General features: G+C 39.6%; 1 protein-coding gene across 1 annotated transcript in view; it reads right to left on the bottom strand.

The window, feature by feature from the left end:
- FBP1 (fructose-1,6-bisphosphatase 1) overlaps positions 1–26,150 on the bottom strand; it is a 30,469-nt gene that overhangs the window by 3,139 nt on the left and 1,180 nt on the right. The window contains exons 2-4 of the mRNA XM_006898870.1: positions 15,055–15,217; positions 14,526–14,618; positions 3,870–4,010 (exon numbers count right to left, since the gene is read on the bottom strand). Coding sequence (XP_006898932.1) covers positions 3,870–4,010; positions 14,526–14,618; positions 15,055–15,217 — 397 coding nt within the window. The remainder of the gene's footprint in view (positions 1–3,869; positions 4,011–14,525; positions 14,619–15,054; positions 15,218–26,150) is intronic.

Raw genomic sequence — 26,150 nt, 5'->3', positions numbered from 1 at the left:
CTGTGTCCTGCTCAGAGAACGCACTAAAACTGTGTCTCTCAGCAAGACATAGTTTTTCTCTAAGAAGCCTGGTGTCCAGCACCTCCCCACAACATACCACGGGGCCAGTTATTGGAGCTCAGGTGCTTTTAAGGAGACTTGAGCTGGTGGAGGTGGGTGGTATCACATGTCCTACAATTCTGACCCAAGAGTGGGTAAAGGTTTCATGATGGTTGAAAGGGTAGCTGGGCTCTGCCTAATTGGAGAGAGGCATTGTACCATAGAGGTGCGAACAGAGAGGTGTCCTATCAATACACGTCATACTGCTACTCAGTCTGTAGAAAAGACTGATTGCTGCTGCTGTGGGAGCATGAAAAATTCTTTCCTGCTGTAGAACCTGGGGAGGAAAGAGGAGAGTGAAGGAAGAAAGAAAGCAACTAGAATGAGAAGGAAGGGAAGTCAGGAGAGGAGGGGAATCTAGAGTAAAATGAACAGTGGCCATTGAAAGACCAATGATGCAGCTCCTTTTTTAGAAATATTCTCTGGTTAAAGAATATTGGTTCTGAGTCACAGGAGACTTGATGGCACATAACTACAACAAAATAAGTAAATGTCTCAAAAGTCTGTGATCTGCAGTCTTCTCATACACTGTTCATGTGTAGAGCAGGCGCTGCCCACAATGGAGACCTGGTTTGGAGACACAGTGGCTGTGGTTATCCTGGCAGAAGTCCTCAACCTGCCCAGGCAGTGTGATAGGACAGCAAGGGACAGCACTAAGCTTCTCCCTGGCATGAGGCCACAGTCGTTGGTCAGAGGATGGTATGTGCGTGGGCACAATAGCCCCAGAGATGAGAGAAGAGCATAAGACTAGCAAATACAGACACCCACTCCCAGGGAAACAAAAAGTGACAGACTTTCTTTGCTGAACAGTTGAAAACACAATAGTAGCAGAGAAGTCACTAAGAATGTGTCTGCTGTAGTGGTCAGAGTCTGGCCAGTCATTAAGTCTGAAAATGTCAGCGACTTCAGGGCACATCTCACCTTTGCCCTGGTTCCGCCACATTTTTGGTGGGGTAAGGTCACTTCTTCTGGAGGTTTTAATTGCTGAACTTTCCCTACTTTTGTTTGTTTATTAAGTATCCACACTTCCAAGAAGATGAAAGTCCAATGACGCAAGTGTGCATGGAACAAAAACAACCTGTGCTGTCCTCTACGCTCCCTGAAGCTCACAGACCCAGGGTCTCATCCCAGAGCTCCAAGTTCACCATCTGTACCTGGTCTTCAGTTCATCAGCAAATTACACAGTATAAACAGTTACATTAATTTCATGGGAGGACATTTCTAAACAAAAACGGGCATATAAACCACTTCTTTACCTCTAGGAACACTGGACCAAACACATAAACAGCATGCTTATGTTTTAAAGACTACTCCTTGGGAGTCTGTCTTAATTATAAAGTTACACCAAATATTGAAGGAATTCCTTCCTGCCCATCTCTAATTTTGTCTTCTCTGTTGAACCTGTTGTTTATCTGCATGAAAATTACACATATTAATGAATGTATGTAAAGAATTATCCACAGCTAAAACTGCTAAGGAGTCTTCATAGTTCTTCTCTGTAAGGGGGACTAGGGAGTAATCCTTATTTTGTTTCCTTAAGTTCGATGTTACCAATACAGCAAGGGTTAACTGAAGGGTTTGTGAAAAAGCAATGCACCTGGGTCAGCTGTTCACCTCAGGAAAACCACCTCTTGCTGAACAAGGTGGAGTCTAGAAATAAATGTAGTCTAAGGCCCAGGTAGCAAGTGGGCTAGCCCACCCCTGGGGCCCTCAAATGTGGTCTGGTTAGCTATCATAGTGTTGGTTTGTTTTAGTTTCAAATTTTTATTGTGTTGAAATTATAGATAAGTATCAAAAAATTTTTGTGTTAAAAAAATGTTAGATGGACTTTGGCTGAAGGCAAGGAGTACAAGGGGAATATCAAGGCATTTGACTGTGTGTGTGGATCACAACAAATTGTGGCTGAATCTGAGAAGAATAGGAATCCCAGAACACTTGATTATGCTTATGTGAAACCTATACTTGGACTAGGAGGCAGTCTTCAGAACAGAGCAAGGAAATACTGCATGGCTCAAAATGGGAAGGATGTATACCACGAATGTGCCCCATCTCCATACCATTTCAATCTATATGCTGAACAGGTTATCCAGGGGGTTGACATATATATATATATATATATATATATATATATGGAGAAATGTGGCATCAGGATTAGAGGACAACTTATCAACAATCTGCATTATGCAGATGATGCAACCCTGCTTGCCAAAACTGAGACGGACTGAAATGCTTGCTGTAGAAGGTCAAGAACAGTAGCCTTCAATAGGGATTGAAGCTCAACATCAAGAAAACAAAGATTCTCACCACTGGGTCAATTGGCAGCATCATGATAGACAATGAAGAGATTGAGATTGTTAACAGCTTTAGTTTTCTTGGCTGCACAATCAACACTCTCAGTACCAGCAGCCAGGAAATTAAAAGACAAATTACATTGGGAAAGTCTGCTGTTAGAGACCTCTCCAAAGTACTGAAGAGCAACAATATCAGAGTAGAGACTAAGGTGTGTCTGATTCAGGCCATGTTCATTACAATTACTTGCTTTGCATCAGAAAGCTGGAAAATGACTAGGGAAGATCGATGATGCCTTTGAGCTGTGGTGCTGGAGAAGAGTACTGAATATACCATGGATGGCTAAGAGAACAAACAAGTTCATCTTAGAGAGGGTGAGACCAGGCTGCTCCTTGGAGACAAGGATTCTGAAGCTTCGTCTGACATACTCTGGACATGTTGGAAGGAGAGACCAGACCTTGGAGAGAGATATCATCCTTGGGAGGGTGGAGGGAAAGAGGAAGAGAGGAAGAATCTTGGTGAGATGGATTGATTCAGTGACTGAAGTAATGGGGGTAGGTATGTTGGGGACAATAATATTGGCACAGGATAGAGCAGAGTATAGGGCTGTTGTACATAGGGTTGCTATGAGTCACAATTGGCACGATGGCACATAACAACAACTTTAAAAAATTTACATTCAATTATTTTTTACATGTAGGATTTGACATTAATCACATCCAGCATGTTGTGCATCCTTCACTACTGTTTCCAAATTTGTCCATTTCTAACCACAGACTCTTTCTCAAGTAATTCCTTACCCTCCCACTTGCCTCTGCCAACCACTAATGGATTTTTCCCCCTTTAGGCATTTGTTTAGTTTCAGAATTTCAAGTAAGTAGAATCACACAATAGTTGTTTTTTTGTGTCTAACTGATGTTGCCCAGCATAACATTTTCAAGGTTCGCTCAAGCTATAGTGTATATCTGGAGTTAAGGTCACCTGCTGATACACTTGGATTGTTTCCAGCTTTTGGCTATGTAAGTAGTGTTGCAATTATCATCAGTGTACAAGTATTTGTTTAAGACTAGTACAATGTTTAATGTTTTACAAATCTAGAATATTATCTTAAAAGATAAAAACCTGTGTTTCTTGAAACATTGAAACCTTGCTCATACTGGGCATATGTTTCTGAATAGTGACAATTGCTGGCCTCTCCAGTTCTCCACAGTCTCCATCATTGTATCTGACCATACCCTGTACAAATCATACTTTTCTATGGCCTGCCTGGCCTCAGTGGGCATTTGAGCCACTTGATAAATACCTATTCTAAAGACTTAACCTCAGGGCATGACTCCCTTTTGTGTTTTATGGTCTTCTTATAAAGTTGTTGTCCTTCTGTCAACTCTGTTCCTCTGTGGACTTCATTCTCATTCTCCAACCCCATCCTCACTACACATAACTTGAGCTAAAGAACCTAATCTTTCCCCAGTGTCTCTTACCGGGTCAAGCATGAAGCAGTTGACACCACACTCCATGGCGAGTACCAACATGGTGGCACTTCCGTAGAGGGCATAGCCAGCTGCCACCAGATTCCGGCCTGGCTGCAGAGCATCTTTCTCAGATGGTTCACCTGTTGAAATCTAAAGCAAGAAAGAAAATGCTTTCCTTATTGTGTTTTGTGAACCATTTTTCCAGTTAAACCATTATTAGAGTGTACTACCAAGGTGCTCGTCTAAAAAAGTTATTTTCTGGACATCACAAAAGAATGAACCCTGTGCACCAACTAAAAGCACACAGCTCCAACACACCCAGATATGCCCTCCCCCAAAAGGCCTGATGGTCTGCTTCCAAAAGAACAGCCATGAAAACCCCATGCAGTGCAGTACTACTTTGCAATCCATCAAGTTGGCATGAATCAAGATTAATTCAAGGACAACTGAGACTGGGCATTTAATGAAACAGATCTTCCCAATAGAGCTCACTCTATACATTAAGCTTGGAAGCAGGAGTGGCATCGACTTTCTAAACATGCCTCTGGAAACTCTATGAACTTTGATAAATGTCAATAGTTGTAGAGGGGCTTCAGGCCTTTTGTTCATAGGGTCCCAATGAGTTGTGCTTGACTCTAAGGCAATCAACAACAACTATACATCAGTAATATTTTTATTTTATTACCAGAGCAGCCTTCCCAAATGCCCTGCATCTGGATCCTTATTTCCAAGAACAATCTTTTTCCACTTTTACCTTCTTTCTCTATTACCACTTTAAAAAAAATAACCAGAAAACTAACAGGCTCTTTTGACAGTATCCTCTAATTTTATCTTATTATGACCATTAACGTCTTTCCCCTGCATGCTTCACATCTACTTAAACAAATTAATTCAGAGCTGCACAACTACTAGTCTGATGAAGAAATGGATTTCATTAGCTCTTGCCAATTGCAACACATACCCCACTGAAAAGTGTGGTCCAAATCACTGACACATTCTCAGAAATTTATTATTATAAGGTAAGACAGTAGGTTTCAAATTTTTCAATCATGAGCCCAGAGTAAGAAAGAGACTTTATACTGAAAGCTATTACCAGCATACACACACAAGCACACAGATGTGAAAACAAGACAAAAAAATGCTGAAACTAGATTTATACACCTGACCAGAAATGCATTCTAATATTTTTTTCTTTAAAATGCTGTTGTCAACTCATGAAATGATTTCTATAGCCTGCAGAAATAACATGACCCAAAATCTGTGTGCTAGCAGAGAAGGAACACCTGAAAGATAGGTCTCCTATTCAGGAATTGCTGGCTAACAGTATGTGACTGGCTTTTCTAGTCTTAAAAACAGTTCTCAAACACTTCTTTCAGCTTTATTACTGTCTACTTGAATTTAAACATAAACAAAAACAGGTAATTTCTCTCACACTTCATTCATTACTTTATAATAAAAGATTCTAGTAATTAATAATAAATTCTTGTTAGCTGTCTTCAGTCAGCTCCAGATTATGACAATCGTGTGCACTAACTAAACTCCCTCATGATCATTGATGTGCTCGAGTCCCTTACACATAGGACTCAGCTAGTGGCTCGTACGCAGTGCCTAGTGAACTAATGCTCAGCTCTCAGTGCAATACCATTCAACATTCTGTTGTAATCTATAACATTTTTGTTGTCCAATTTTCAGCAGTAGATCACCAGGACTATTTTCCTAACTTTTCATAGACTGGAAGCTCTGCTGAAGCTATCTGTATAGGTGATCCTGCTGGCATTTAAAATATCAGATGAATTGCTTCCAGCATCACTGCACCACACAGTGTGACACACTGACAGATGAGGAAAGGATTGAAGGGAAACAAGATGATTAAAGTGGGTACAGAGGCCCTCACAGCAGAAAAGTCCCAAATAAGTGCTTCCTACAACTTTGCAAAGCCTAAACCATAGACCATCTGCAATAGAAAAACCTGGGATATTTAATAAAATTGCAGATTCTGGGGCCAGGCTCCAGATGTGTGAAGTCAGATTCTCCACAGGTGCATTTTGGGAATCTGCATTTTATCCTACTCCATAGGTGAGTTGTACACTGACCTTTAAGAATCTTCTCCTAAAATGAAAACTCGCAAAACCCATCTTTCTTTTCGCTCCCTCAACCTGACACTCCCTATTTGAGAAATTCTTTTCATTTAGTTGGTTAGTTGGTTAGGTTGAGTTGGTCTGGTTCAGTTTGTGTTACAGCTAAACTAAGCCTAGAATAAAACCTGTGAGGTGTCTTCCAAAACTCCAAATTTTGCCGTTACAAACATTTGTCAAATGGGCATGTGTATTATTTTAACAATCACCAATTTTCTTCAAAGTCAGTGACACAGTGGGAACACAAAGGTCTTGAAATTTCCTCTTCTCCCACTAGAGACTTAGAATAATGAGTTCTTGAAAAAAACCAACAAGAAAAGTCACCCAGAGACAGGCCTGATCCAGAAATTTCCGTGGTGCCTTGTGGAAGAGTTGCAAGAGTAAATAACCTTTCTCTGAAATCTATTCACCAATCTTACATGTCATTTTCCTTCATGAAATAATAGCAAAAGTTATTTCTATCCCATGTATTCCAAAGAAAGAAGAAAATTTTACTGAATCCGGGATCAGTTTTGCAGTTTGATCTCCTTTCTGGTGCATAAATTCTCTCTTCAAAACCCCAGCAATGTCCTTTCCTCCAAGAAAACCCATTCTATGCTTATTCTGATACTCAGGGATGACTCAAGGGGCACAAAGCATGTGGTAAAAACAGAAGCCCCCCAAATCCTCCCTTCTATACTACTGTGAAGCTACCACCTGCTATTGGAATTGGAGTTTCGTTTTATCCCTTGACATCTTATGATGTCTAGGTAAAGACTCCTCTAATTCTGGAGAATTGGGATGGTATGGGAGAAAGGAAAGCAAAAGGTGGTAAGGCCATCATGTCATTGGATTAACTTCCTTCAAGAAGGCAGCCAAACCCTCTCTAGAGTCAGACAATGCCTTGTCCATAGTACCCAGCTGTTACAGAACTCTAAAGGTCTGGAGAGCCCTTAAATATGGATACAGATTCTAAGTTAATATGTGGATACACTTTCTAACTATGATGGTTATCTAAAGATTGTTGTTGTTGTTGTTGTTAAGTGCCATCGAGTCACAGGCGACTCATAGCGACCCTATGAAGGAGAGTCCTTGATGCTTGGGTGCCTTTCATCCTCTCTCCAGGTTCATAGGTTTTCCAGAGGCAAGCTCTTAGGGAAGTGGATGCCACTCCTCCTTCCATGCTTGTTTTAATCGGGGAACTCCACCCCACTCTCAGTCCACATTGGGTAGCCAAACATTAACACATTTGACACATCCTTGTCACAGTGTTCAGCCTAGGTCAAGTATTATTCTTGGAAAATAGGTCCTCCTAAGTATTTCCAACTAGAGGTGAAGGGGAAGCTGCAGAAGGAATTCCAGTGAGTCCTTTCGAAGCCTGTGTTTCGAAACAGCATCACTCCAGTAAGGCCCGATCACTGTAGTCACATTCTAATGATCAATGTGTTCCCACGAAAGGGCTCACCAAGTGGATACCTTCTAGCTAAAAGTAATCTCTGCAGAAAGCAGAGAAAGCTTCCTTTATAGACTTCAGAACATTAGCAAGTATGCTCCATAGGTTTTTGGATGGTTTCAAGCAATTAATAAGGTTCTGAAAATTGAAAAGACTTCAGACTTGCATCTCTTTCAGTCTTTTGAGAGTGTCACATCAGGTCTATTGAGAAGTATAAAGATAACTTTTATCACAGCACTAGCCCTTAAAGTCAAGCTGCTGTTGCAAGTTGGCATGATTTTATCCTCCCAGTTGATAGCTAGTTATTTTTTTTATCAGTTGTCCAGGGTTCTTTTTTTAACTTGAAAGAATTTTTATTTTCTGGGTGGAGTGGAGAGTAGAGATGGAAAACACTGTTGCTGTTAGATGCTCTTGAGTTATTTTAATTCAGTGGTCTCCCGTGACAAAGGAGACCTGTTCCATAGGCTGTAATCTTTATGGGAGAATGATTGTCAGGTTTCTCACAGAACCACTGGGTAGATTAAAACACCAACCTTTCAGTTGGCTCTTGGGCATTTAATTGTCTGTAAGAGTAAGATCGGTGGCTCAAACCCCCGAGTGGCTCCATAGTAGAAGTACCTGGTAGCCTGCTTAGCCTTGGAAACCCTATCAGGCAGTTCTGTTCTGTTCTATCACATCCTAAACAGCTCTGTGGGTTGGAGCAAACTCCATAATAATAGGTATTATTTGGGATTTTTAGGTATGTGGAACAAATGGTTTATGCTCAGTTTCTAACTTAAAGTTTATCATTTCAAATTTGCCCAGAGTTCTATGGGGGGAAAATTCTGGCAGTGTGTTTCTGTAAAGATCACAACCAAGAAAACCCACTAATGCAGTTGTACACTGCACACGCAGGCCTTCATGGGTTGGAATTATCTTTAAAGCAACTAACACATTAGTTAAATTATCCCCTCAATGATACGAATGTTTAGGTGCTTGTCTGCTAAATGAAAGTTTAAAAGTTCGCATCCATTCAGAGGCACCTTAGAAGAAAGGTGGAGCTGCTTTTGTCGAAAGATCACAGCCACTGAAAATCCTGTAAAGTGCAACTCTGACACTTAGGGAGTCACAGAGGCAGAATCAACATGAAAGCAACTGTTTTTAGTTACTCCGACTGATTTTGGTATGTTATCTCTCTCAACTAAGACAAAAGAAAAAGGCATCCCAGTGACCCACAGATCTTTTTTATAAACAAGCATGTACAATAAGTCACTTTAAAAGTTGAAGCACAGATTTGGAACTCACTTAGTAACTCTTTCAATAACAGAAGAGATAAGTTGGGGAAGATCCCAGAGTTTAGTTAAACTCACTGTTTCAGCCAATAAGAGGCTTAGACTCAGGCAAGCTATCAAACTGTGTCTTGAATGTTTTCTATTTCTTCATCTAGTTCTTAAAATAGTTAAAGGGGAAGACAAAATATTTTACATTTTATGATATTTTTTTGGTTTGATTTTTATTTTATATTGGCTTGCATACAAAAATTTTCACACTTTCCTTCATTCATACTGTATTTCATACAATCACTCCCATGCAGTTTGTTTTATAAACTTATCATTCTTCATGAATGTTATTCTTGATATTCTCCTAAAGCTCATCTGGTCTTCAAGTGTTAAAGGCCTCAAATCTAGAGTGGGATAGACAGACACAAGGCCAAATTTTGGTTCCTGTGGATTTGATCTTTAGCTTCAGCTTGAACTTGCTTATGAGACCATTGATGGTCTGTTCCACAATCAGCACCTGGCCTAGTTTTCACACTTGATATTGAACTTCTCCATTGATTCTTTCCATAGATGTAATTGTTCTGATTCCGCATACATACCATCAGGTGAAATCCATATGTATAGTCACCATTTATGTTTCTTATAAATGGTACTTGCAATAAATCAATCACTGGACAAAAAAATTCTACCATTCTATCTCAAGCTTCATTTCTGTTACCAAGTCCATTTCTTCTTCTTTTTTTTTTATTTTAATGAAAGTTTACAGAGACTTTGGATTTCCATTCATTCACTGTTGCACACTTTCCTCCCTGCCTCTGCCCCCGCCCCCCGCCGCCAGTTCACTTTCTCCCCCCACCCCAATTCGCTCCACTGTGCAGCTTTCATTCTGGACTCTTGTCATGCCAATAATACCTAATCATATATCCCTTTTAAACAGTTCTCTCCTTCATCTGTTTCAATGCAGTATGTATTTTTTATCACATCTTTCTCAGTCTCCCCCCAACCCAGCTGTCAGTCCCATTTTACAACAGTGACATTATGTACTATTTGTCCTTTAGTGATTGAGATGTTTCACTCAGCATAATGGCTTCCAAGGTCACCCATCTTGTATATTTCAAGAGTTCTTTGCTTTTCAGTCTACATAGTATTCCAGAGCTTCTCTATCCATTCATTTGTTGATGGGCACTTGGACTGTTTTCAACTCTTTTCTATTGTAAACAAAGCTGCAATTAACATGTGTGTGCATATATCTGCTTGGGAGGCTGTTCTGGTTTCTTTAGGGTATATTCCCAGTAGTGGAATTACTGGGTCCAAGGATATTTCTATTTCCCACTTTTTGGAAAGCCATACTCCCTTACTTAGTGGTTGCACCATTTTACACTCCTACCAACAGTGAATAAAGGTTGTGGTTTCTCCACAACTTCTCCAGCATTTGTTGTTTGCTGTTCTTTTAAACTTTGCTATTCTTACTGGGGTGAGATGATATCTCATAGTTGTTTTGATTTGAATCTCTCTTAAAGCTAGGGACTTTGAACATTTCTTCATGTGTTTGTATGCCATCTGAATTTCTTCTTTGGTGAAGGGTCTGTTCATCTCCTGTGCCCATTTTTCAACTGGGTTGTTTACCTTTATCTTGTTGTGATGCTCGAGCATTTTATAAATTCTAGATATAAGTCCCTTATCTGACACATCATTATCAAATATTTCCCCCCCACTCTTTGGCCTCCCTTTTTACCCTGTCGGAGAAGTTTTGGGCTCTGCATAGGGATTTGATTCTTAGAAGGTCTCATTCATCTATTTTATCCTCTCCTGGTTGTAGGTTTTTCAGGATGCTTGGAAGACTGTTTATGTTGTGGATTAGGCAAGTCCATGTTTTCTGACAACTTATCCTTCTTCCCTGCTCCCAAGTTTTGAATTTCAGTCACTTACCATTACTAATGAATCCTCGTTGCATGCTCAACCCATTTCCAACTGTAAAAGTTGTTAAAAATAATCTGTTTCCTCCTGTGTGGCTCTGGTTGGTGCCTATGTTTGAGTGATAGAAAATCAAAAGATAAATTGCACTTTGCTACCCACAGCAAGGTCCATGTGGCAGCATTGTCCTGGTTCCCACTGTAACCTTAAAGGGAAAACGTCCACAGTGTCTGCCCTTGGTGTCCTGCAGATGAAGGAGAGGGTGTCCTCAAATTGTTTGCAGCAGGAATACATTTGGGCAGCACTAACCTTGACTTACAAATGAAGTAGTGCATCTACAAAAGGAAAAGTGATAGCATCTACATCATAACACTGAAGAGGACCTAGCATAAGCATCTCTTCACTGCTTGAGCCATTGTTGCAATTGAAAATCCAACTGATGTCAGTGTCATATCCTCCAGAAATACTGGCCAGAGAGCTGTGCTGAAGTTTGCTGCCACTGTAACTATTCCTATTGTCTGGCACTTCACTCCTGGAACCTTCACTAACCAGATGCAGGCAGCCTTCCAGGAGTCTCCTCTTCTAGTTATTACTGATCCCAAGGCTGACCACCAGTCTCTGACAGAAAGGTCTTACATTAATTTGTCCACCATTGCCCTGTGTAACCCAGATTCTCCTCTGTGCTACAGAAACATTGCTACCCTACGCAACAAGGGAGCTCACAGTGTACGTCTGATGTGGTGGATGCTAGCCCAGGAAGTCCTGTGTTTATGTGGCACATTCTACTGGGAACACCCATGGGAGGTCATGCCTAATCTGTACTTCTTCAGAGATCCATAAGAGATTGCAAAGGAAGATCAGGCTGCTTCTAAAAAGGCTGTGACCAAGGAGGAATTTCAGGGAAAATAGATGGCCTCTGCTCCTGAATTTACTGCTACCCACCCTGAGGTTGCAGACTGGTCCAAAGGCATGCAGGTGCCCTCTGTGCCTATTCAGCCGATCCCTACTGAAGACTGGAGCCCTCAACCTATATCTGAAGACTGGCCTGCAGCCTTCACTGCTCAGGCTACTAACTGTGTCTGTAACAACCACCGACTGGTCTTAAGCTGTCTTTTTAGTCTTTTAAAAAGTGGAAATAAAGTTAAGAGAAAATAAACAATACATTTTGTAAGAAAAATAAGACTAATTGCATTAGAAAAATTTGCTGTTAGGTACCTCTCTGGAGTGATGAAAAGCAACAGTGTCTAGTTTAGAGACTAAGCTGTGCTTAATCCAAGCCATGATCTTCTCAATTATTTGCTATGCATCAGAGACCTGGACAATGACTAAGAATAAGAGAAAAAGATTGATGCCTTTGAGTTGTGGTGCTGGAGAAGAGTATTGACCATAACACAGACTGCCAAAAGAACGAACAAGTCTGTCTTGGAAAGGGTGAAACCAATTTGCTCACTAGAGAAAAGGATTTTGAAGCTATATTTCACATACTTTGGGCATGTTGCCAGGAGGGACCATTCCTTGGAGGACATCATGCTTAGAAGGATAGAGAAAAAGATCCTGGATGAGATGGATGACACAGTAACTGAGTTTATGGGGCTAGGCGTTTTGGAGACAGTGAGATTGGCTCGGAATAGGGCAGGGTTCAGAGGAAATGTGCACAGGGTCACTATTAAGTTACAGGCTTATAGATTTGATGGCTCATAACAGCAACAACAACAGCAAAACTAATAACACTACTTGCTGTTCATAAAAAATGACTCTTTTAAGGGTCACTAAAATTTCTGTACACTGTGCTTCTTCTATAGCTCAGATGATATCCCTAGTCTCTCTCACTGGTTTAATTCTTAGGCCAGGTGAGGAAGACCAAACCCAGAACATCAATCCCATAGCAACGCTCTCAAACATGTAGACATATAAATACTGAGGTGTGTACACACACACGCGCGCGCGCGCGCGCGCACACACACACACACACACACACACACACACACACACACACACTTCAAGAGAAAGAAGGAAGAAGTGACTCTGGAGGTAGAATGGATTTCTGAGATCACACACTGAACTTTCCCATGATTTGGAAAGGGATTGTCAGATTTTCCATAAACAGAAGACAGTACATATCTCAGGCTTTATGGCTGAGATCTTTATAGTCTATATTACTTCTATTCAGTCTTGTCCACATAGCATCAAATTAGAGAAAGCTGGTATATTAACAAATGAGCATGAATGCATGCCAAGAAAATTTTATTTATGAACAGTAAAAATAAATTTTTCATTAGTCATGGAATATATTTTCCATTATATTTTTCCAACCAGTTAAAAATGCAGAAGAGTTAATTCTTTTCTTACAGAGTCCCTGAAATCAGAAGCAGACCAAATTTTGTCCAGCTTTTAGAGTTTATAGGCTTTAATTATTCAATGTTCAATTTAGAGTATTTAAAGTATAAACAATCTCAACTTTGTCATACTTTCACAAACATTCCATCTCATCTGGGGTCTTCCTCTCCTGTGCTGTCCCTACACCCTCCCAAGCATGATGTTTTTCTCCAAGGACTGGTCTTTCCTGACCATGTGCCCAAAATATGTGAGACAGAGCTAGTTAAAATTGTGTCTTCTAGGCTGCAACAGTTTCGTGATACATCTTCAAGGATATGAACATGTATGGCTAAGCACAATTGATAACAGTGCATCTAAATTCCAAAATCAATCTCCACAATAGTCTACGTGTTTCCTATTGCCAAAGGGTCCCTTTAGAGTAGTGAGAGAAGATCTTCATCCTGAAACCTCCAGCGTCCCTTCTCAGCAGGAAGTGCTAAGAGAATACGCCATCCCCTTTTCCTTATGAATCAGGTGAAGTCTCTCTCAGGGAGGAGTAATAGGGAATGGTAAAGGACACACTGACCAAGGAGATTAATCAGAACTGGTTTTGACAAGTACTGTGGCAATGGGACAATTAAAACAGACTTCCAAGGGGGAGGGAAGAGGAACCAACTGGGGGAGGGTAGAGAAAATAGTGCAACAATGAATGAATCGAAATCCAAAATCTCGTAAATGTTCATTAAAATTTATAAAATTTAATTAAAAAAAGAAAACAATTCTAGCTCCAAGGAGAAACTTGGTTTCACCTTCTCCAAGACAGACATATTTGTTTTCTTGTCAATACAAAATATTTCGAAGACTCTTCTCCAGCACCACAACTTGACAGCATCAATTCTTCTGTCATCCTTAGTTATTGTCCAGCTCTCTGAAGCATAATAAATAACTGCAAAGACCATAGTCTGGATTAGGTGCACCTTAGTCTTAATTAGACTTACTTTGTTGTTTTTCAGCACTCTAAAGAGGTCCCTGACAGCATATTTTCCCAGTGCAATTTGTCTTTTGATTTCCTGACTGCTGATGTTAAAAGTGTTGATTGTGGAGCTAAGCAAGCTATAATTGTTAATAATCTCAATCTCTTCTCCATATATCATGATGCTGTAGTTGTCCCAGTGGTGAGAATTTTTTTCTTTTTGATGTTGAGCTTCAAATAATATTGAAAACTAGTCTTTGACCTTCTACAGCAAGCACTTCAGGTCTTCTTCAGTTTCAGCAAGGAAAGTTGTGTCATCTGCATAATGTAGGTTGTTGATATATCTCTATCTATCTACCATTTTCTAGTGGTAAGGAGTTGCATTGGCTGGCAATTCAATGATACATAATTCAAATGCATCAGCTGCTCCATGCAAGAAAGATGGGCAGTCTTCTCCTATGTGGTTAACTGTCTCTGAAAACCCATTGGAGAGTCAGATACACACACACACACACACAAAGAGATAGAGATAGAGAGAGAGATGTCTGTGTACACACACACACACACATACACATATATATACCTGCATGCTCAAGTTTAACCTTTTGATTCCAAAGCAGATGAGTGATATATTACCTTTCTGTAGATGCCAAAGATTGTTCCAATGGAAACAAGACAATCAATGTTGGAAGAACCATCAAGAGGATCAAAGCACACTACATATTTACCCTGGAGCAAAGAAAAAAGATTTGACTTTACTGTAAAAGCAAGCACATTATAACCAGATAGAAGCCATATACCAAGGGGCAACCATGGGAATCTAGGGGGAAAGATAAGAAATATGTGCCCCATTTATTGATACTCTGCCATGAAAACTATGAGATATCAAGGAGGAGGGAGGCATACAAGTATATAATCTTTTGGAAGGGAGTCAGTAAAATCAATAAAGATTCAGGACCAGGGATGAGCCAATTGGAGAACTGGCAACACATGGCTAATGGCGCTCAGGTGGGCAGGACACATAAGAAATTTGAGGTAGAATCTGAGAAATGATCATATGGTTCAGGAGATATCTAGGGTGATTCCTGGGAATTCAGTCTGGAGAAAAGAAGAGTTATGTACAGCTATAAGAAGAGAAATAATAACAACAGAAATACAGACCCACCCTTTTCTCAGGTTCAACTATGATGGCATTTTTATCTTCTTCTGACACAAGAACACAAGTGGCAAAAGAGGACTTTAGCATGTTAATAACCAGGTCATTGGAGAGAACATCCAGTTTCTTAACTTGATCACCAGTCACATTTGTAGAACCAGCAATTCCATAGCTAGAAAGAAGGAAACCACAAAAATATCAGTCCCCTCAACCTACAACACCTAAATTAAGTTAGTAGGACTTAGGAGAAATAAAGACAACACATAATTTGGAAGACACAACATATAAAAAGTTTAGTAGGATTTATTTCAAGTGTTATTGAGCATGACTTAATAGCAGCCTTATGAACAATAGATCTGAACCCTGTCCTATCTGGAGCCATCCTTATCACTGTGTCAATTCATCTCATTGAGGATCTTCCTCTTTCTCTGACCCTCCACCTTTCCAAGCATATTGTCCTTTTCCAAGGAATAGCCTCTCCAAAAAACATAACTAAAGTATGTGAGATGAAGCTTTTCCATCCTTGCCTCTAAAAAGCACTCTGGCTACACTTTTTCTGAGACGTACCTGTTTGTTCACTGGGTATTCAGTGTTCTTCTCCAACAAAACAGCTCAAAAGCATAAATTCTTACTCTATCATCCTTTTCCATTACCAGGATTTAGGAGAAAGTAGAGATGACACATATTTGGAAGATACAAAACACAAAGGATAGCTGATTTTTTGATAGCTTTTCTCTGCCTCCCGAAGACAAGAAATAATGTTATTCATCTTTTGACCTGGCATCTAGAATACTTTTTTGGTTAAATCAAAGCATTTTTGTGACTTAATCATTGGTGTTGACTTCTTGTTTTATTTTTTATGGTATCTCATACTTTGAAAATGTTATTAGGAGGTGCCATTCTATGGGAAAAGAACATCAAATTTGGAAAAGTAAAGGGTCAGAAAAGGAGAATAAGACCCTCAACCAGATAGAATAGAATAGTAACTGAAACAATGGGCTCAAGCCTGGTGGAGATTGTGAGGCTGGCACAAGATTTGGCTGTACACTGTCTGTTGTACACAAAGTCACTATGAGTCAGAGCAAACTTGATGGCACCTAACAACAACCACAAAGTCCTTTAGAAGCTCTTAGGTGATACAATTGACAGCAACATGTTAGATGGAGAAGATACTGAGATTTTTAACAATTTCAGCTTGCTCAGCTCCATATTCAACACGCTTGGCACCAGCAGTCAGGACATTAAAAGACAAATTGCATTGGGGAAGTCTGCTGTTAGATACCTTCCCAGAGTGCTGAGGAGTGCTCCGTCTAGAGACCAAGGTATACCCGATCCAGGCCATGGTCTTCACAATTACTTGCTATACATCAGAGAGCTATACAATGACTAAGGATGAGAGAAAAATAATTGATACCTCTGAGTCGTGGTACTAGAGAAGAGAATTGAACATACCATGGACCACCAAGAAAACAAATAGGTCTGTCTTGGAGGGGGTTAAACTTTGGAGGTAAACATTTTGAAGCTCTGTCTCACATACTTTGGGAACATGCCCAGGAGGGACCAATCCTTGGAGAAGGATATCATGCTTGGAAGGATGGAGGGACAGTGCAGGAGAGAGGAAGACCTGAGATGAGATAGATTGATATGGTAACTGTCAGAGTCAGTGAGACTGGCTCAGGATAGGCAGGGTTCAGAGCTATTACACATAGGACCCACATTATGAGTTCTGGTTGACTCAATGGCTCATAACAACAACAACAGTTGGCACAAACAGTTATGTGCTTGGCTACTAACAGTTCAAATACACCAGAGGTTCCTTGGAAGTCCCAGCACTCTACTTCTGAAAGACTGCAGTCTTGGAAACATTATGGAGCTTAATTTTACTCTATAGCACATGAGGTTGCCAGAAGATAGAATCTACTCAATGGTAACTAGTCTTTTTAGTCTGGTTTTAAACAGTCATTTCGGAATTTTGTTCATCCACATGAAATTTTAGCACATGTTGGAATCTGTTTCTGTCCTAGATGTGTGCTTTGTGTGGCAGTCTGCAGGGAGTTTGGCTGCTAAGCCAAAGGCAGCATCTCTCTGGAGGTTTGATTCCACCCCAGCAGCTCCATAGGAGGAAGATGAGTCATCTCCCCCCCCCCCTGTAATAGACAGCCTCCAAAAACTCCCTGGATGTCAGCTCTGAGTTGGTTACAATTTAATGGCAATAAGTTGAAATTGAGTTGATTTTTTTATTTGTGCTTTATACATAAATTTTTTTTTTCATTTCCCTCCCTTAAATGCATGGACTAAATGAGTCAATTAAGAGACATAGGAAACAAGAACATCTTCTTGACTGAGCCCAATGATATAAGTTAAACAAAACAGCTTTTCAGAGTAAAAGATTCTAGTGTGCCTGCCATTGGTCCCACCTCCTCTTTTCCTTAAGGAAGAATACAGATGAAGTTTTGCTAGCATAACTGTGTAAGCTCACTCTGATTTCTTAGATGGATTCTTTTTCTGATGTCCTGTTGCTCTTATCAAGAATCCTTGAAAACAGAGAAAGTGAGTCACTGCAGTTTTTACTAATTTTCCAGGACTTTCAAGGCGTTAATTGTAGAACTCCCAGAATGAATCAAAATGCAACCTGATTTGTTGAATAAGGAAAGGGATAGGTTACTGCCTTCAATTCAATTTCATGTACAAGCACAGAAAAAAGAAGAAGTGTTTTAGAGGAATGAATTACAGAACTTAGTAAGTAACTAGAAGAGGGAAGGAAGAAAGAAAGGAGAAGCAACTGAAAGAAGGTGGTGAGGGTCCTAGGCTAGGACAGCTGAGAGAGCTCACCTGTGAACATACTACCTAAATTGAAAATTAATTTTCTCTAAACATAAACAGTGTATCTGTTGCTGCTCAAAACTGAGCAGACCAAGGGCTTCATCCAGCCTGACACTCTGTGAAGCAGTTGCAGCTTCTGAATAACTTTTTTTTTTTCAGTCTGGGTCAGTCTCTGCACAATTTCCTTTATTGTGTGGAAGACAGCTCTTTCGTACCTCTCTTCTCTTTATTATGTCACTCCTATTTTAAGAAAAGACAGGCCATGTCTCTGAGTTTTTAATTCTCTTTGCATAGCATCTCTTTCTGACCTCAACTGGAGGTCAATGTTAGAAGGTAGTCAAAGTTAGAAGGTAGTCCATAGTGGAACTAGTGGGTTTTGTCAAGGCCCACTACTTCAAAAGTACTCCCTCGGTGGACCACTGACACCCTTCTTAGCTTAAGATTAGTGTTCACAGAAAAGAACAGAGACTCTGAGAAAAAGTCACTTCAGATCTTAGCTGGGCAAGTCCCTTATCCCTTTTAAGACTATTTTTTTTTTCAAGTGCCCCTGAAGATTATGTGACATAGCTCAAGAGGCTGTTGGAAGATTATACAAGGTAAAGTATATAAAGAGTTCTGAGTGGTTTTAAACAATTGGCTGCTAATAGAAAGGTTAGTGGTTCTAGTCTACCCACAGGTAACTCAGAGGGTCTGGCAACCTATTCTGAAAAATCAATTGTAGTCAATTCTATGGAGGCCAGATCAACACCAGCATACAATTTGCCATGAGGTTGGGATTGACTTATCTAGTGTTAGTTTACAAGCCATATTAACATGTGAAACAGTTGCCTAGCAATCTGGGAACCCCAGAACTCAAGTCAGGATATTTCCATCCTGCTCATAGGCATGTGCTATCAGTTGGCCTTTTTATAGTTAGAACATTAAGATATGCTTTTTTAAATGGGCAATCTCCTACTTTGCAATTTACAGCTTCAGAAGCGCACTAAAGGGCCAATTACGAGTTTCAACTCCACAGCAATGCGATTTCAATAGAGTATTACAGAAAACCGAGGGTTGCCACATATACAAGTCAAAGTTAACATTTTCTTGAGATAGAAAGGAGAAAAATATTGGTAAAATACTACTGAGTTTATGTATATGTGTGTATAAAAGTTCTAGTGGTCTAGTTGTAAAGAGTTGTGCTGTCAACTCAAAGGCTCGTGGTTCAAATTCATCAGCTGCTTCAAAGGATAAAGAGGAAATCTCTCCTTCTATGCAATTTGTTGTTGTTGTTGTTGTTGTTATGTGCCGTCGAGTCGCCTGCGACTCATAGTGGCCCTATGTACAACAGACCTAAAGTCCGCTCTGCCCTGTGCCAATCGCACTGTCTCTGACACTCCCAACCCAATTATCCCAGTCACTGAATCAATCCACCTCATAGAGGGCCTTCCTCTCCTGCGCTGTCCCTCCACCCTCCCAAGCATGATGTCCCTCTCCAAGGACCGGTCTCTCCTCACAACATGTCCAAAGTATGTTAGACAGAGCCTCAGAATCCTTGCCTCCAAGGAGCCACCTGGTTTAACCCTTTCCTAGCAGTCCATGGTATTCTCAATACTCTTCTCCAGCACCACAGCTCAAAGGCATCAATTCTCCTTCTATCCTCCTTGGTCAACCTGCTGAAAGGTCAGCTATGAATCAGTTCTGATTTAAATACATATTATAGTATTGGATTTTTATTTTATAGTTATAATAAATAACTAATATTAATAGATAATTTAGCTATAAAGTAGCAAATCTGGAAATCAAATATATATTGTTTTATTCCAAAGTCCATACTTTTTCCTACTAGTAGAAATAAATAATGATTCATACTATGGCTTTTAGCCAATGTGGAAAATAAGTTGGAAAATCATTGAACCACATAGCTGCAAACTCATGTAAATCATGTTTCAGTTAGAAAAAAGTAGAATATATAATTCTAGAATAGTGAGAATCTTGCTTTCACAGAAATGTCAAATGCCCTATTTTAGAGAGAGGGCTGAGCCGCATATTAAGCCAACAGTCTTCTCAAAGTCATCCAAACAAACAGTACTGAAACTAGAGTCAGTTATTATGTGTGTGAATACTCATTCTAGATTTTATCTTGATTTCAGGTTATACTTGTGGAGTCTTGGGTTCAGACTTGGCCTTTACGTCTTTCTGACTGTATGACACCCAACACAAAGTCTGGCCTCTTGACAGACCATTTAGTGAGTGAGGCACAGATGGCACACAGTGGTTTCCTTCCTCAGATAGCAACCATCCTGGTGTTCATGAGTGTCCGCTCGAGCAGTGTTGATGGAGGAACTCTAAACCAGTCCAGCAGGTAACTTCTGGGCAGACAGCCAATGCAGAGTTATTAATCACAGGTAAATGGCCAAACAAGTTTTCAAAGTTTGTACTTGTCTAAAATCTCATTTGGGTGTAATTTCCTTTACTTCAGTTTGATTCAAATGAGTTGGCCCTGCAGCCCAATAAGTTTTGATTTGCTGTGCCCTTTCCCTTCCGAAGTCCCTTGGGGAGCAAAAACACTTAGAGAAGCTGCCTATAGTAGGTTTTGGGTTTTTTTTAAATTTATGATAAAGCTCATTGAAAATTGGCTAAAGCTACAACTTATTTAACTCATGCCGAGAAATGTATCAAATAATCATGTTAGGAAAAAAATCTCACGGTTTGAATTCCAAAATTATTTAATTTCCTCATAGCTCCAAGACAAAGAAAATTACTCAAGTATGTCACACAGACATTAAATACAATTTAAAAAAAAAATAAAAGAAAATTCTGAAGAAAAAAAAAAGGTAGGTTAACTTAGCTAGTATTTTAAAATATTTGGAGATCTAAATTAAAGATTAACATTGGTTTTAAAATTTTCATATGGTTTCTAAGACTTAAAATGGGATAAGCCACTTCATAGCCATAACCTCAATCACTATCAAGTCAGTCTAACCCATGTTCACCCTGTGTGACTCACAAGAGAAGTCTGTGCCAGATGGTTTTCAAGGACTGGGTTTTTGGAAGTAGATTGAGAGAGCTTTCTTCCAAAATACCTCAAACTGATGCTAACTGAAGTTACCTTTCAGTCAGCAGCAGAGCTGGGTACTGCTTGCACTGTCCTGAAACACCGTCACAGCCATGAAGTCTGTGATACTCACCATGCTGACTAGTAACTGCCACTTCTGGAGCATAGAAACAGATACAAAGATTGGAGCCCGGGAAGACCACACTTACAGGAGAACTCTTGAGGAATTGCTTCCGTTTGCAACTGGTTTAGAAGTCAGTTTCCTTGTAAGGTGAACACAACCAAATTAATCAGGGCAATGCTTTAGATAGTGTGCAAAAGAGTCAAGTTGGAAAACTCATTTTCCTAACACCTGATTAAAGAAAAAGAGATTATCATTTAAGCCTTATGACTAACGTCAACGGTAACTCTGGAAAGTGGCCTTCTGCATGTTATTAATTGACAATTCTATGGTAAACAACCCACAGTTCACGCAGCCCAAAACGGCCAAGGGTCAGTTCAGAAATACACTGAAGAAGTGCCAACAAAAGAGCTTTCAAAGGTTACAGCCCTCAACCTGTGTTCACGTGGACAGGCCATGGGAAGATAGAACAGCATATTGCAGGCTGTGGTTCTTTTAAGGAAAGGAAATGTATTCTAAAATAAAAGAAAAGGATATCATGAAGTCAATTCCATGTTTAAGGGCTGATGATTTTGAACTAAATCCTTACGCTTTCTCCCAGGCTACCTCTAGGTGGACTCCTCTAATCACCAAACTTTCAGTGAACCATTTCCACCACCCAGGGACTCATTGCCATCAAGTTAATTCTGAATCATAGCAATCCTAGAGGACTAGTAGAACTGCCTATAGGGTTCCCAAGTTTGTCATTTTTATAGAAGCAGCGTGCCACATCGTTCACCAATACCTAGTGTATTTGAACCACAGATATTTTCGTTAGCAACAGAAGGTTTAACTAGTGAACTGCCATGGTTCCTGAACATGTATTGTTGTTGAGTATCATTGAATAGGAACTATCCCACAGCTGAGTCTTTTGCAGGTTTTAAGAGTCAGTAAATCACACGGAGGGAGATTGTTCATTTTTCTCCTATAGAGCAGCTGGTAGATTTGAACGGCATGCCTTTGGTTTAGCAGCACAACTCCTTATCTACTAGACCACAAGAGCTCACTAAACATGTATTAGCCAGCTAAAACCAAAGTCATTGTTTTCTTCCCTCACATAACTGAGAGGATGACCTATCTCAAAATATCTTTTCTAAATATTTTACTTGGCAAAGGGAAAGTTCTTGTAAATAATTATTTGGTGCAATGCTCAATATCAAGAAAACAAAGATTCTCACCACTGGGCCAATTGGCAGCATCAGTGTGGATGGTGAAGAGATTGAGATAGTTAACAGTTTTAGTTTACTTGGTTCCACAGTCAACACTCTTGGTAACAGCAGCCAGGAAATCAGGAGATGAATTGCATTGGGAAAGTCAGCTATGAGGTACTTCTCAAGAGTACTAAAGTGCAATGACGTCAGGCTGGAGACTAAGGTGCACCTGATGCAGGCTATAGTCTTTGCAATTACGTGCTATGCATTGGAGAGCTGGACAGTGAATAGGGATGACAGAAAGAAAATTGATGCCTTTGAGCAGTGGTGGAGAAGAGTGTTGAATATACCATGGACTGCTAGGAGAACAAACAGGTTTGTCCTGGAGAGGGTGAAGCTGGAATGTTCCTTGGAGTCAAGGATTCTGAAGCTTCGTCTGACATACTTTGGGCATGTTGCAAGGAAGGACTGGTCCTTGGAGAGGGACATCATGTTTGGGAGAGTGGAGGGATGGCGCAGGAGAGGAAGACCCTCGATTAGATGGATCTGTTCTGTGAGTGGAGTGGTGGGAACGAATGTGTTTGAGACAGCGAGGTTGGCACAGGATAGAACTACGTTTAGGGCTCTTGTACATAGGGTCATTATGAGTTGCAAATGACTTGATGGCACATAACAACAACAACAATATCATTTCTATGTGTAATGTTCTAAACTTGAATATTCATTTGCTAATAGGGATATGGACTATTGTTATCCAATGAAAAAGAAAATAATACCAAAATTAGTATCAAGAATTAACAGCCTGAGATAGACAGATGACACAACCTTACTTGCTAAAAGCAAAGAGGATTGAAGCATATGCTGTGCACATCAAAGACAACAACTTTCACCATGAATTACACTTCTACTTAAAAATCCTCCGAAGTGGATTATTCAGAAGCTTAATGATAAATAGTTGAAAGACTGAAATTATCAAGGGTTCAATTTTGCTTACATCTACAATCAACATCTATGGAAGCAGAGGTCAAGAAATCTTATGATATGTCACACTGGGCAAATCTTCTGCAAAAGTTCTAAGATGTTAAAAACAAAGCTGTAATTTTGAGGACTAAGATGCACCTAATCTAAGCCATGGTCAAAGCTAACAAGCTGTTTGTTGGTCTGCTGGGCTTTTCATCAAGGATTTCAAAGTCCATAATGATGTAATTTGGAGCCTTGATTTGAGATCTTATCTTACTGTTGTCTGCATGACTAAGTCATAGTGAGAAAAGTAAAATTCTTATTTTTCCACAGCAGCACTTAAGTACTCCTCCATCAGGCATCCAAATAAACAGGTTTGAACACCTGCTCCAACGATGCAACCCAATGAAAGCCTAAATGCCCAAAGCTAAGAGGAAGATTGGATGAAGAGCAGAACATTAATGCAATGGAACACTATAGAACAGTTCAAAAGCAGGTAGAAAATGTGGAAAGATGCTGAATATCATTAGCCTTTACAGACAAGAAATCAAAAACTATAAAGAAATACCATTTAACTCCCACTAGGATAGTAAGGGCATTTTAAAAAGAAGAAAATAGTAAGAATTGGAGGAAATGTGGAGAAATTAGAACCCATATTCATTGCTGGTAGGAATAAAAAATGATACAGTCATGTGAAAACCAATTTGGTAATTCATCCAGAGAGAGAGTAGCCATATATATATAAATATAATTATTATTATTATTATTAAGAGTCGTAGAGTAGGAACTATTTCACAGCTGACCCTTCAACAAGTATTCAGAGGCTATAAATTGCACAAAAGGACATTGTCCTTCTTTCTCCCAGGAAGGTGCTGACAGATTCAAATCACCTGCCTTTGAGTTAGCAGTGCAACTGCTTAGCCCTAGGCCAGCAGTGTTTTCATTAAGGGCAGATCTCTAAGGTTGTCTTTGAAAATACCTCTTTCTGGGTGAGTTTCAAATACCAGTCTTCTGGCTACTGGTCAAGCACTTAACCATCAATTTCACTCAGGTTTCCTTTCATAAAGATCACAGCCAAAAAAAATCCAATGGAGAGTTTCTGTTTCATAGTGGTAGCTACAAATAGGGCCTATTGACTGAGAGTCAAAGGCTCAGGCATTTCATCACCCTCACTACTCACATACTGAAAAACCAAACCTACTACCATGTTGATTCCAATTCCTGGTGACTTTCCTTGGGCTCTCAGGTCGCCAGTCTTAAGGAGAGTATGCAGATTCCTATTTCTCCAGAGAAGCAACTTTTGGGTTTTAACTGCCAAACTCTGGGTTAGCAGCCCAACATTTACAAACTATATTACAGGGCCCCTTAGAAAATTGATATGTTCCAGGTATGTGTTCTCGTATTCTATTGTTGTTTTTAAGAGCCGGTGAGTTGCAGGCAACTCATAGCGACCCTATAAGCGAAATCCTGGACACCTCCTGTATAACTTTCGTCCTTTTCTCCAGGTTCATAGGGTTTCCAGAGGCAAGCTATTAATGGAAGTGGATGACACTCCTGCTTCCAAGCTTGTTTTAATAGGGGAGCTTTACCAACACTGTCCACCATGGGTAACCATTCTCACATTTGACTCATCAGTGTCATAGTGGTCGGCTTCACAGCAACCACGAGTTATCTCTGTACAGCAAGTGGACAAACCAGGGTTATAGGACCTAGAAGAATGTTTCTATAGAAACATTCTATAGAAGTATTCTATAGGGTATTCTATAGCAGTGTAAAAACGTATCTGGGAAAATAGCACACAAATTATTAATAGTGGATGCCCCAGGGACTGGATATAAAGTAGGCTTCACTTTTTCTTCTTTGCTTTTTTTAATGTTTTTGGCAATGAGTGAAACTTCTTTAGCATTTTAAAACAACAGCAATCATTTAAACAACATTAACAACTTTATTCACAACCATCTAGTCAGAAAATTACCCCATTTCAGACAGCATAACATTTCTAGGGCTCATGAGCAAAACCATGTACAGAATGAATGTCTCATCAGCTCATTACATTTTTTTAACAAAAGTGAACTTTTATGTTCACAAAAGTTTAACAACAACCAGAAAAGCCATGACACAGCCACTTTCAGAACAGATTTTTTTTTCTTCTGAGTGTTTTAGGGATTGTGAAAGATACTATTGTGATGGTGGGTGTTGTGTGGTTTTTTTAAAATTCCATCAGAAATTTTAAGTGCTTTCCCAGGACATGAGAACAATGAATGACATAGTTGTGCCTCTACATCCTGTGGTTCCTAACCCTTATACTATAATACTAATACTATAATACTATAATAAATACTATACCACTATACTGTACTATACTATACTATACTATACTATACTATACTATACTATACTATACTATACTAATTACTCTACTATACCATATAATACTATAATAGACAAAGTGCCAGTCAGTTCTACATATTTCACAGCTCTAGATCTTAAAGATGACCTTTTAGTGTGTAGTCCAAACTATAAGTTCAGGATACTCAGAACACCTTAGACATTTTAAATAAAGAAGTTTTTAGAGTGTCCAAAGAAAAGGCCCAAATTTTCCTCCCTGAAGTTCATTTCTTGAGATTCATTTTGGCATATAACAGTATGAAACTCTACCTATTTTCCCCAATAATTTTTGAGGATGACTGGGTATAGCAAGATCGAGATTCCTCGATTTATAAAGTTAGCAAAAACCTTATATTAAATAAAAAGGAGAGGGAAGATAATCTAGAATGGACTACTAAATGTGAGCAAGCATTTGTACAACTAAAAAAGGCCCTCTTTGGGCTCATGTGGTAGGCATTCCTAATTATAAGTCTTTTATCTTAAGAATTATCTTCCTTCTGTAATTTGGTTTCTGCCACTGTTAGAAGCTCTAGTGGGAATATTACTGCTTTTAGGTTTTGGCACTTTTTTTTTTTAATTTCGTTTG

This window comes from Elephantulus edwardii, unplaced genomic scaffold (genome assembly GCF_000299155.1).
Source record: "Elephantulus edwardii isolate Elephantulus edwardi_28Jun2011 unplaced genomic scaffold, EleEdw1.0 scaffold00238, whole genome shotgun sequence".
Lineage (NCBI taxonomy): Eukaryota > Metazoa > Chordata > Mammalia > Macroscelidea > Macroscelididae > Elephantulus > Elephantulus edwardii.
This window is presented reverse-complemented; position numbering and strand designations above follow the sequence as displayed.